Source organism: Geotrypetes seraphini, chromosome 7, assembly GCF_902459505.1.
Source record: "Geotrypetes seraphini chromosome 7, aGeoSer1.1, whole genome shotgun sequence".
NCBI lineage: Eukaryota > Metazoa > Chordata > Amphibia > Gymnophiona > Dermophiidae > Geotrypetes > Geotrypetes seraphini.
In genome coordinates, this window is record NC_047090.1 from 107,641,321 (window position 1) to 107,654,406 (window position 13,086).

Genomic DNA, 13,086 nt, shown 5'->3' on the forward strand with positions numbered 1-13,086 from the left:
GGACTAGGGAACTATATAAAACTCCTCAAATCAAGTTCTGAGCACAAATCTCGCCATAAGCTGCATATCTCCAAGGGAGGCATAGGAGGTCACTATAAATTTATTAAAGAATCCATTACACAAATTCTAAAAGAACTGCAGTTTAATGGGGCGTTCAAATTAAACAGTCTGAGAGAGCATTTTAAATAGACTAAAAATAACAACAAAAAGAAATCACAAAGGGAAATTATAAAACCAAGGAAATTGATTGATAAGCAAAAAATTTGATAGGTACAGCTTTTGCTAAATCAATGATTAATGTTCTTAATCCAAGACGTATGTTTGTGGAATGCTTTGCCAATGGATGATGGCTATCTTTCTGGGGTTTTGCAATTTAGAAAACTCTTAAAAACAGTTCTGTTTGAATGTAGCTATCAGTGATTTTACATCAACAGTCTGTATTTATTTAGGGCTCCTGGTACTAAACCACGTTGGAGCTTTTTACCATTGGCTAGTAATGTAAATGCTTCGATGCTCACTCAATTCCTATGAGTGTTGGAGGAGCACATTTGCTGGCCCACAGTAAGAAACTTCACTGCGATTTAGTAAAAACTAGTGTTATTATTATTATTTTTTTTTTTTATTAGGTCTTGTCATGTAATTTAGAACTCCTTTTTCAAAGCCATGGTAGCAACTGCTGCTACAGTAATCGCTCCAACGCCCATAGGAATTTAATGAGTGTTGAACCATTTGCTACGTTGCATCCGCTACTGTAGCTTGGTAAAAAGTTGGGTGGGTTAGTGTATTACTATGAATGTTTACTGTAATTGTACCCTGCACAAAACTGGAGGATGTAACAGGCTATAAATTTTTAAAATAAATGTGGGGTCAAATGTAAAAAATGTTTTTACTTACACGGCAGAGTATTCAAAGAGATTTTCTCATTATTGTTGCTGGGTGCTAGACCAATTGGGGGGGGGGGGGTGAAGGGAGAGGCACAGTAACAGCAAATGGAAGACGCAGAGAGAAGACACACAGTGGATGGAAGGAATTGAATGAGAAGATGTGGAAAGCAGAAACCAGACAACAAAGGTAGAAAAAAAAAAATAAATTCTATTTATTTATTTATTTATTTTTTGCTTTAGGATAAAGTAGTATATTAGTTGTGTTGATAAAAATTTATAAACAAAGCCCTGCCAGCTGAACATCTCTTTCTCTAGTTCAGCAGCAGGAACTTTGATTTATAAGAAAGGAATAAGCTAAATATTACAGTACTAAGGCTCATATGGATGCTGCGAGGACGGTGACGGGGCGGTGAATGGGATGGCAGTGGCGGTGACGGGGCGGTGAAAGGGATGGCGGTGATGGTGACGGGATGGTGAAGGGAACGGCGGTGACGGGGCGGTGCAGAGGATGGTGGGCTGGGGACGGGGCAGTGACGGGGACAGATTTTTTCCCCTTGTCATTCTCTAGTGCCAGAGAAGCAGACTAAAGGGTGGAACAGAGCTCAGCCCAGAACCAGTCCTGGTGAGCAGCTAATGGACCTGGAGGAAACTAGACTGCCCACTCAGTCAATTTGACCTACTCCCGAGGAATGCATGAAGATGTGTGAAGATGTGCCTGTACAAGGTGAGCTGAATGAACCCTGCTTATTGTTTTTTTCTCTTTCTTGGAGAATAGATTCTTTTGCTTGCCTTATTGCAAAGTAAATGTGCAGTAAACCTTTATTGTTCTCACCTGAGAAGAATCAGCTTGAATTGTATTTTGTTTCATGGATGTTTTTTTTATTTTTCCTTTTTGGCTGGGACAAATTGAATGACTTTACTGAACTGTGAAACCTATGCTGCACCATACACACTAGTGCTGCCCGATTTCCGATTCAAATAGATTTACCGATTCACTTCGGGTGAATCGATTCGAATCGATTTGATTTTAAAAAATCAGCCTGGCAGATTCGGTGACTGACCCTCCTCCCTGTGCCTTCCTAAAGCAGGCGCAGCAGTGCTGCCTCTTGCTGGCCTGCCGCTCCTGCTTTAGGAGGCAAGGGGGGGAGGGCCAGTCGAGAAGAGCTGCAAAAATGCTGGTTCTACCTTGTTTCATGCTTTGGCTGCTTTGGTGCTCTTTCCTGCATCCTCTGGCTTCTTCCCGGGCCTCCCACTTGTACCGCAGCCTGCAGAGAAGATCGCTGGTGCTGTACGCGATCCTTGTAGGCTGCCATCGTCCTCAGAATCATGTTCCCTCTGACAAAGTCCCGCCCCTCCTCTGACGTCAGGGGCAGGATCATGTCAGAGGGAACGTGCTTCTGAGGCCTGTGGCAGCCTACAAGGATTGCATATAGCCCCGATGATCCTCTCTGCAGGCTGTGGCAAGAGTGGGAGGCACGGAGGAAGCCGGAGGACCTGCATAGATGGGGGGGCGGGCCTAGCCTTCGGGGGGAGGGTGGGCCTTTGGGGGAGGGGGGCCCTGGTCTAGAAGTACATGGAGGGAGGGAAGGGAGAAGGGGTACTGCTGGACAGGGGGAGCAGGCAAGGGAGAAGGGGTCCTCCTGGACAGGGGGGAGATAAAAGGAAGGTAGAAGAGGTGCTGCTGGATATGGCAGAAAGGGAGGGAAAGGAAAGGTGCTACACATTGGAGGGGAGGGTGAGATGGTGCACGGGGAGAGAGCATGTTGGGTTGGGGGATGGGAAAGAGGGTTGCTACTTGAAGGAAGAGGCAAGGACAAAGAGAGAAAGCTTACAGGAGGCAGAAAGTATTGGACTCATGGAGAGGGTGAGATGGATGGGGAGGCAGAAAGGAGGGAAGGAGAAATGTTACACTGGGGAAGGAGGGAGAGATGCTGGATGAAAGGGTAGTTGAGAAAAGGAGATATAGTGGATCTGGGGATGGTGGGGTCCATCAGCTGCGTGGATGGAGATGAAAAAAGGGAAGATGCCAGACCTCTGGGGGAGGGAAGGGAAATGGAAGGGGAGGACAGAGATGGAAGATGGATGGTTAGCACGGAGAAAGAAGAAAACGACAAATGGGCAGGAGACCCTGGCAAGCAAATTATCAGAAGAAGTTTGTCCCAGAGCCTGGGACCAACATTATTTGAATAATGACCAGACAACAAAAGGCAGAAAAAATAATTTTATTTTCTGTTTTGTGATTACAATATGTCAGATTTGAAACGTGTATCCTGCCAGAGCTGGTGTTAGACCGCAAATGTGAGCTAGGATTTAACAGAGAGAGGAAAAGTCTTTTTTGTCTATTTTGTTTACACCACAGCGCCAGTGTGGGTAGGAGAGGGCAAAGGGGGTGAAGAGGCTATAAAATAAACCCACCAGGATGTTTGAAAAAAACACCCACTTGGACAGGAATATCGAATTGAAAAATCGATTCAATAGGCTGAATCAAATTGAATTGAATCAAATTTTTTTTTCCTGAATTGGGCAGCACTGATACATACTGTGTGGAGTTAACTAAACAACTATTCAGTAGTACTGATAAATGAACCTGTGACATGGTGTTTGTGTTTGGAACTTACTCAAGGTTATTTTTCTCCTCTCTTTTGAGCCTCCTGATATCCTGGAAACAAGACCTAAGCAGAGTTCGGGAGGGCGTGGCATCTAACCAGGCTGAAGGATGCCAAAGATCCACTGAATGCAAGCAGCCAGCCTTTACCTATGCTAACCTATTGTTCTGTGTTTGTTTCAAGTGCTGCATTATTTGATTCTTGTGCACTGCATATTTTCTGTTTTACCTTTTTGCCCTGTTTTTGGTTTTCCTGAAAACTTGTTTATTTTGCAAAGACTGCATAATAAAAGTCTACCTTTGTTCTCAACAATTAAAACCTTGCCTTTGTGACTTCTGTGAGCTTTTGTGGATGGTCTGTAAAGGTCCTCTGGCAAACCTTATTAGCCAGAACTGCCTGTAGGGCTTTCTCCCTGTTGAGAGGCAGACCTAGTATTCAGTGCCACCTGGTGGTGGATTGCTACATTGCTCTTAGCGGGCCTGGCCAGGCGACAAGATACTGCACAGATTGCTTTGTGCATCTGGTGATATGGGTCCTAAATGAAAACAAAATTTCCTCCCTGGGGAGGTAAGAATTCTGGTCACTCAGGTGGGTGCCAACTATGATGCCCTCTTTGGGAGAGAAGCTGATAGGATTGGCACAGAGGGTCAGCAGGCTATCTGGAACCAGATCTGCAATGAGTTTGATGCCATTTACCACCAACACCGTGATGTAGAGGCATTATAAAAACACAGGTGGGTGGTGTGGAAGCAAGTCCAACAGAAGGTGGAGATGATTGCTGCACAGGGTCCTGGTGGTTGGCTTCAGCTGAATGCCCTGAAGGAGATATTGAGCATTGCTGGGCCTGGAACACCGACTGGTGTTTGAGGCATTGGTACTTTCTGGAGACACATAGGTAAGACAATGTAACATTTAGCCACACAGCCATTACCTGTTTTTACACTGGGAATGTGGTGGCACTCATGCCAAGCTAACATGTGAGGTATTTGGCACATGTTCCTTATCTCAGCCCTGCATGATACCTTCTCCCTCTCCATTTGTACATGAAGACCCACTGTGCTGATAACCGAGGCCTCAGGGATGTCAACATGTATTGTGCTGAGACATGAACCCCTCTATAGGTCATCCTTGCCAAAATATTAAACTGATGTTAAAGCCTCCTTATTTACAGATGCTTCTAATTACATCTTCTCCCCCAAAGAGCCCCAATAATCTTTGCAGACAATTCCCACTTCCCCTTTTCCTGTTGATCATACTATTTCTTCAACTTCGACCCCCCTCTCCTATCTAGATATGATGTTCACCCCAATTTACTTATAAAGTTAATTACTTACATGTGATGGCAATAGATGGTATATAATAAACATAAAACTAGAGAGGAAACAATGTCTTAGTCTGCAGCTATGTCAACCATTTTTGTGCTGCTTAACATTTCTGCCTATACAGATGTCTTATTTTCTGCTTTTTTGTAGATGATCATGATATGCCCTAGCCTCCAGCTAATGCCAGGGAGGAGGGAGAGCAGCCTGGACCATCTCAAGTAGTCCCTCCTCCTCACATAACAACTGCTGCTCCAGCAGCAGCAGCACCAACCCTTCCTCCCCACCAGAGCAACAGGATTCCATCAGGGCAGCAGTGGAGGGGGAAGTAGCGAGGAGGAGGTGGGTGATGAGATGGGGGTATCTGGGGGAGTTAGAGGAGGAAGAGGAGTTGGATGATGGTGAAGAACAGGGGAACCATTAAGACCTACACCAATATCTTGGCCCCCCTGAGATGGAAGCCTATAAAATGGTGGATGTTGGCATCAATATCCGCAAGGAGCAGGGCTTGCACAGGGCAGAGGTTGTGGGGCTACGAAAAGAAGTGTCATCGGGAGCCAGTCAAAGAAACCGCTGAGCAAGAGCATCAAAGCAAGTTCCTGCTCATTGCCACTCAGCGGCAGAAGAAACCAGCTGCGACTGGCCAGTTTAGCAGCGGGACAGGAGCCAGAAAGCTCACTCCTGCCCACTGCACCTCTGGACCACCAGGCTAGAGGAGGTAGGAGGACGGGGCAGAGTGCAGAGTGAGTGAGCTAGGGAAGAGGGCTGGGTGCAGAGTCTGACAGGGGAGGGAAGGAAGGAGGCTGGGTACAGAGCCTGACAAGGGAGGGAAGGGGGCTGGGTGCAGAGCCCAACAAGGGAGGGAGGGAAGGGGGTTGGGTGAAGAATCTGACAGGGACGGAGGGGGATGGGTACAGAGTCTGACAGGGAGAGGCTCATTACAGGGGGTAGGGAGTTGGGAAGGCAGGGAGGACAGATGCTCAGGGGTTTGGGAAAGACAGATACTGCACATACTGGGAGAGGGTTGGAAAGGACAAATGCACAGGCTTGGGGTGGTTAAGAAAGGAGGAAAAGAGAGATACTGCACAGATGGAGTAGTGGGAAGGGAGAGAAAGAAATGCTGCCGGTGGGGGAAAGAAAAGGAATGGAGAATTGTTGGGCATAGGTGTGTGGAGTGAGAGGGAAAGAGAAATGATGTATATGGGGAAAGGAAGAAAGAGGGAGAATTGTTGGATATGATAGTGGTGGAGAGGAGGGAGGAAGAAATGTTACACTGGGAGGGAGGAGAGATGACCCAAAGAAGGGAGAGATGTCAGACCACTGGAATGGAAGGGAAGGAGGGGAGAGAGAGATGCCAGACCACAGAAAGGAGAGGAGGAGAGAGATATTAGACCTCGGGAAGAGGGCGGGAAGGAGAGAGAGATGCCAGACCATGGGAGAGGAGAGAGATTCCAGGCAATGGGAAGGAGAGGTGAAAGATGCCAGACCATATGAGGGGGGGAGGGGGAGACAGAGATGTCTGACCATGAAAGAGGGATGAGATGGTGCATAGGGATGGAGGGGAAGGGGAGACAGAGGGAAGAGATGGTGCACAGCAATGGGTGCAACAGGGAAGAGATAAGAAGAAATGCTCCTTATGGATAGATGGGAATAAGGGAGAAGAAAGAGGGAGGAGATGGTACACATGGATAGATGGGAAGGCATGGAAAAGTAGATTTTGAGAAGAAAGCAGAAAAATGAATGTTAAAAGTTGATGCTAAAGATGGATGTATTTATGAAAAAATGATAGACTGACTACATTGGTGATAAATTAACAAAGATGGATGTATGGCAGAAAGTGAAGGAGAGAAAAACAGCAAATGGATAAGATGCCTTGGATACACATGTAAGAGCACAGACAGAGACTGGAAAAGATGGTTTGAAAACCAAAATCACCAGGCAATAAAGGTAGGGAAAATTATTTTATTTTCAATTTAGGGATTGAATTGTGTCAGCTTTGAGAAATTACATCTGCTGTCTATATTTTGCACTGTTCAGGAATAAATGCATTTGTTTCTATTTCTCTGGGGGTTGTACTGCATGTAGAGTCTTGCATCTTAAGGTTTTGTTTGTATATATTAATACTTTTAGTTTGTGGTCCTGTATGTGCATACGGGTTATCTGTGTTCTGCATGTGTGACCAGTGTGCTTTGCGCAGTTTAATTTTGTGGTTAACCATTATGTATTGTTAATAAGATTATATATGAAAAATGAATGGAAAAAATGTTCTGTGCGGTCCAGACAAAGGAGGACAGATTGAGACATCCGGGTTTTTCTTCCATTGCTTTCAGTGGAAGTAAAGCCCAGATGTCTCAAACCGTCCTCCTTAAAACCCGAATGTCTCAATCCGTCCTCCTTTTTCTGGAGCCATATGGTAACCCTAGCAAAGAGTAGAACAATGTTACTTGTATAACAGAGGGAATTTAGCTTAATTAAAGTAGGAGAAAAGCCAAGCATCCAACTCTTACCTGAGGTTCATGTCTCCTTTGCATGCTAAACATAAGATGTTGGAGAGGTTTCCACCAGGACAGCAGCCGCAGATAAGGACAGCAAGAGATTCAGCAGGACTCAGTTGGAAGATGACGGCCAATGCATAGGCTGTGAGGGGCATAATTCCATATTGAGCTATTACAGCTATACCAACCCCTTTTGGTTTGGTAAAATGAGCTCTGATCTTGGATATCTCCATGGTGCAACCCAGTGACATCATGACGATGAAGAGGACGATCAAAATCAAGACATCCAGGGTTTTATTGATGATCCTCTGGCTAAGCAGGAAGGGTTCCGTAGAGTTGTGTAAAATTTCAGTCATGTTCCAATCCGTCTTGTTCCTGTAGATTTCACTGGTGTCATTCATTGTGCGTATTCTGTAACCCAAGATTGGGTTAAGTACAAGAAGTCTTGTCTCTGCCACACTGGGAATCAGTTCAGGAGATTTCCTGTGACTGTTTTGGCTGAAAATAAAACACCACTTCTTGGCAGCAACAAAATAAACCTATAAAGTGAAACTGTTTGCCTGGCTTCAGGGTCTCTTAGAGCACTTGCAGCACATCAGGAGCTTAGCAGTATCTCTGCTCCCTTAGATTGCAGACCAGACTTTGACCTCTCTCTCTCTCTGATCATGGACATTTCTGCATCTGGGAGAATCTGTCTGCTCAGCAAAGTACATTTGTATCCTCTTTATTTGAGGAAGAGGTAGATCAACTGACCTGGATTATAAACATATGAAGTTTTCCTATGGAATAGGTTCATCCCTTTTGTAAACAATCAGAAGGACATGATGATTTGTTCAAAAGCCTGAATAGAGACATTATATAAGGAATTAGAAAAAAAAAAAAAAGAAGTTGAATCTTTTTTCTTTTGGTAGAATGTCTCCAATAGAAGCCGGCTGTTGGTAAAGCAGTATAACAGCTTTACAGTTCAAGAGCAGAACACTCTTTTCTTAGACAGAGCAAACGTAAATTCCTTGAAGGTTCTCATTCTTGATTTGTAAACAGGTTGTAGCTTTAATTCTGTGTCAAGCTGGAATATAGTTGTTGTCCCCTTCTCAGCTTTGTCTCTTGTTTTAACTCCTCCTTTTTTCTCTCCTCTCAACACACATACCCATCACACATCTTTTTTTTTTCTAGACCAATCAGATAGGATTTTTTTCATTTCATTTCTTAGAAAATTTATAAATCACTTCTTGTCAAACATCTAGACAGTTTACAAGTTATAACGTATAAAAAATACAAAGAAATCATACAGCCATACAAAACAATGAATTACAAGGTAGTTATCGGAAGACCTCACTTGCAGGATTAGAGGTCCCTTCAGTTTTGGCAGCACAGTGATCACACGTACTGAGCAGCAGAAAAAGTAGCATCATCCTTGGCAAAAAGCACTGGTAACTGCGTGATATAATCAAATTTTAAATATTTAAAACTCTTGCCCATGGTATATCTGACATCTGTTGTAGAATGTTTAGATATCAACTGTCAGATACACTTGAAAATATTATATGCTGGTAAGTGTATAACTATCATGGTTCAGACTAGGGCTGCATTTTGCTTAAAATTTAAATTGTGATTAATTGTGCGATTAAAGGTATATTCCTTTTTTTTCCCCCACTGCCCCACTGCAGCCTCTTGTGACTCTGGGCAAGTTACTTACGAGGGGGTGCTGAAAAGTTCTCGGCCCAACCAAGACGAGAATGATGTGGATATGGTTCAATCGATGATCTGAACCAATGTCAAAACAGAGAATTTTGTTTCTGCAAATTGGCACCTAACGAAATTTAGCTACGGTAGCAAAATAATGCTCAGAAAATAGGAAGTTGGTTGGTTGGGCTGAGAACTTTTCAGCACATCCTTGTAACCCTTCTGTGAATGGGCCGAGCGGCCATCACCCATCACTCCTTCACCTTTGTCGCATGCTACAACTCTGCGTAGGCCAGTAGGTGGCACTAGCAGCAACTGACTGATCTATGCGTGCCTCCCCTAGGAAAAGGGAACCTTTCAGGTAGTCTTCAACTATGTTCCAAAATAAACAAAGATTTCAGTTGCAAACTTTAGTTCTGTAATTTTTATTGTAGCCCCCAGTATGGGCCCAGTTCAGAAGTAAATCAAACCTGCACTCGGCGGCAAAAAGAAGAAAGAAAAACAAAACACTCTTCCCTTGTTTATTCTCTAGTCAGGGACAACAAGGCCTGGGACAGAGGATTTCATGCTGTGATGGGTAAAGGGTAGAGGGTAACTAAAAATAGTTATTTATTTAATTCCTTTTCTTTTTTTTCCCTGTTCTCCCCAATTGCCCTATTATCATTCAAAATTCAACAAACTGTCCTATTTTCTTAGACTATTATTTTATTTATTGATTTTGAAAAACATACAGACATTGCAATCAAATACAATAAACTAATCTCATAAAATATATATTAGAATAAACCTTATATCTTATAATCCCTCCCTTTACTGGAAGTGTATTTAGCTTGTAATATTAGATCTGGTAAAATAGATTAATTTATAAGAACTTCAGTTACCTTGAACGTGTGTTACAAAATCATCAAATGGACCCCAGATTTCTTTAAATTTCCGGGTAATGCCCTTATGTTCTGCTAGTTCGTACATAGCGTTTCCCACCAAAAAGGAAAATTTAACCTATCACATTGCTTCCAGTTTCTAGTTATCATTTGTAGAGCCACACGCTCCACTACCCTTCAAGAGCCTTACGTTCGAGCAAGCAAAATCTTCGCTCAGTGCCCTCGTTAAAAATCATTAATACTAGATGCAATGAAATCTTCTCAACCACTGCCCCCCAATTATGAAAGTCTCTTCCAGTCCACCTTAGGGAAGAAACTTCTCTAGATAGATTCAAGAGTTCCTTAAAAACTTTTCTCTTTAAAGACGCATTTGAAACTTGAAAACATTAATCCATACTTATCAAAATAGAACAATACTTACTTAATTTTATTATTTATATGCCACTTATATCCTAAGTGGTCTTTACATTCAGGTACTTTATCATATTTCCCTATCTGTCCCAATGGGCTCAAACTCTTATCTAGTGTACCTGGGGCAATGAGGGGATTAAGTGGACTTGCCCAGGGTCACAAGAAGCAGTGAGGGATTTGAACCCACAGCCTCAGGGTACTGAGGCTGTAGCTCTAACCCCTGCAACACACACTCCCACTGCACTGCACTCTCCTCCCTCCTTTAAAATATTTTGTTCTTGGTGTGTCCCAGACCCTTTTTCCCCCCTCATTGTTATCTCTCCTAAAACCATTGTCGTTCTACCCTTTTTTCTCACCATGTTTCTGTTTGTAAATTGTCCTTTATTTGTTTGGTCCGTTTTTAACTTTAATTGTTTAGCATTTCCCATTTCTTTGTACTTCGCTTAGAAATTTTTTTTATAAGCGTTTTTATCAAATTTTACATCAACTTGAAAGAGCTCAGAACAGGTTTCAGGTTCAATTTCATTTGAAATCAAAATTACAGTGAAATTTGCCATTCAGTTATGGCTGAAACCACAGCAAATTTGAAGCTGACTGCTACTACCTTGAATCAGTGATATGGCCTGGCCCACCCCATCTTGCCACTAAACAGAAGTAACCCCCTTTCCCAATTCATAGGCTCCCCTGGCATACCTTGTAATCGCTGTAGCATGGAGCAGAATTTAGAGAGGATGTCCAGTTCAGAATATGGATGTCCAAGACTACATCAAATATAGAATTTTAGAACAAGATCTGCTGATATGTATAGCTTGTTCTAAAATAAATGAAAATGATTGTTCAAGTTCTGGCTACATCCAGCAGGACTTTCTGTTTTAGAACATGAAAAGTCCAAACTATGACTAGGGCAAAACAAGGGACATGGAAGTCTGTGAGGTAGCAGAGGTACATCCATATTATAACATGGTAACACAAGCAATAATCTAATGGCTAGAGAAATCTGCTGAACACTGCAGAAATACATAGGTTGTAGGTTTAAGTCCTAGTATAGCTTTTCATAATTTTAAAAATTGTGAGCCCTCTAGGGACCCCTCGCCCTTGCGATATGGATGAAAGGCAGTTTTAGACATCTTTATTTTGGCTTTATAAAATTGGTATTTGGATGTCCATATAATATGGATTTCTAAATGTGGGTTTTTAGATGTTCAAAACACAAATAGATCATCTAAAATAAGCATCTTAATGTTGTAGTTGGGGCAGGAGCGATTCCCAGACACTTCTGCCCATGCTGTCTCCACTATCAAAAGGCTGTCATGACTAGGGATTACTCCTGCCCATATCGGCTTGAATCTCAAAATGGCTGCTGTGACCTCCAGTGACAGTCTTGTGAAACTGCTGTTGGAGGTTGCAGCAGCCATTTTGACAGGAGAAATGCATGGGCAGGAGCAACGGGGATTGATCCTGCCCCAACTTTGTCATTATGCCACCAGTGATTGTAAGATAAGTCCTAGTGGGGGGCCCTATGAGTGGGTCTAGGGATGGGTCTGGGGGTGGGAATGGGGGATACCTCTGTTTGGGGTGGAGGGAGGTTGGCTTCTTCTATTTGAGGGAAGGGAGGGAGCAGAGCTTGCTCCTGTTTGGGAGGAGGGAGCATCCTATGAGGACCCAACACATAGAGTCAGTTTCAGCCAAAAACATGTTGTCCGAAACCAAAACAAGGCCGAATAAGTTTTGGCACTGAAGCCAAAATTTGGTTGGCCTCTAGTGAAGGGGCATTTAAAATATTTAAGTATATGTATCAATGCCAATTCCAGGTTATGTATAAAAAATTGTCATAGAGAGGATTGCAGAAGTTGAGGATTTATGTCTTAGATACTTACTATGATGGGAAAGGTAGCATTAGTAGTCTATAGAAAATGCAATTAAGATTATACACAGTGCAAAACGCAGTCAGGAACCCTATTACATTCATTTTTAAAGTGCACTATACTTGTCAGGCTGTGAATGATGGCCCCTAGTATGACAGAGATGATTGTAGAGGTTCCAGTAGACTGGAGTTTAGAGCCTATACAAAATCAGAATCTTCGATTTTTGCTGAAACCAAAACTGTGACTGAAAATGAAACTGCCCCTCCCAGACCTGAATCTGTATCCATATCCCTCCCAGACTTGGACCCAGAGGCATAGCCTGAACTTATTTTTGGAGGGAGCGTGGGGTGGATTGGAGATGCCATTCATTTTTTCTCTTCCTCCAAGTTGCTGCTGCTTGCACATCATACCTTTGCTGGTGGAGGATCCTCAAGCCCCGCCAACTGAAGAGTTTCACTGCTGGAGCCTGAGTCCTTGCTGCCTGAGCAGCATGGAAACCAACGGGTGCTCTAGCCTCTGTTGCCGACACTTCCGTGCATTCTCAGCTTAATGTATGAGTGGAGCATGCACAGATGTGCCAACATTGGTGGCTGGAGCACCCTGCTGACTTTCTGCTGCTTAGATAGCATAGGCTAGGGCTCCAGAGGTAAGTCTCTTCAGCTGGCGGGGCTGGAGCATCCCCACCAGCCATAAATCTGGTGCCACAAGTTTAAAGGTAGCCTAAGCCCAAAGTGGGGGGCCCAGGCCCCTGAGGCCCCCCTGTGGCTACACCACTGCCTGGACCCAAGCTCCCACTTTGGCAGCCTCTCTCAACCCCCTCCCTGGTCTGCTTTTTCATTGGTGGGTAGTGAACATAGGAGGGTTCCCACTCACTTCTGCACCTGGCTGCAGATGAAAATGCCTTCTGGGTCCCTGCCCTGCCCTGCAGCAGTCTCATTTGAG

The 13,086-nt window shown here is 43.7% G+C and overlaps 1 protein-coding gene across 1 annotated transcript in view; it reads right to left on the reverse strand.

Moving 5' to 3' along the window:
- SLC10A1 (solute carrier family 10 member 1) overlaps positions 1–7,705 on the reverse strand; it is a 39,206-nt gene extending 31,501 nt beyond the window's left edge. The window contains exon 1 of the mRNA XM_033953246.1: positions 7,317–7,705. Coding sequence (XP_033809137.1) covers positions 7,317–7,705 — 389 coding nt within the window. The remainder of the gene's footprint in view (positions 1–7,316) is intronic.
- Positions 7,706–13,086: the final 5,381 nt, after the last annotated feature.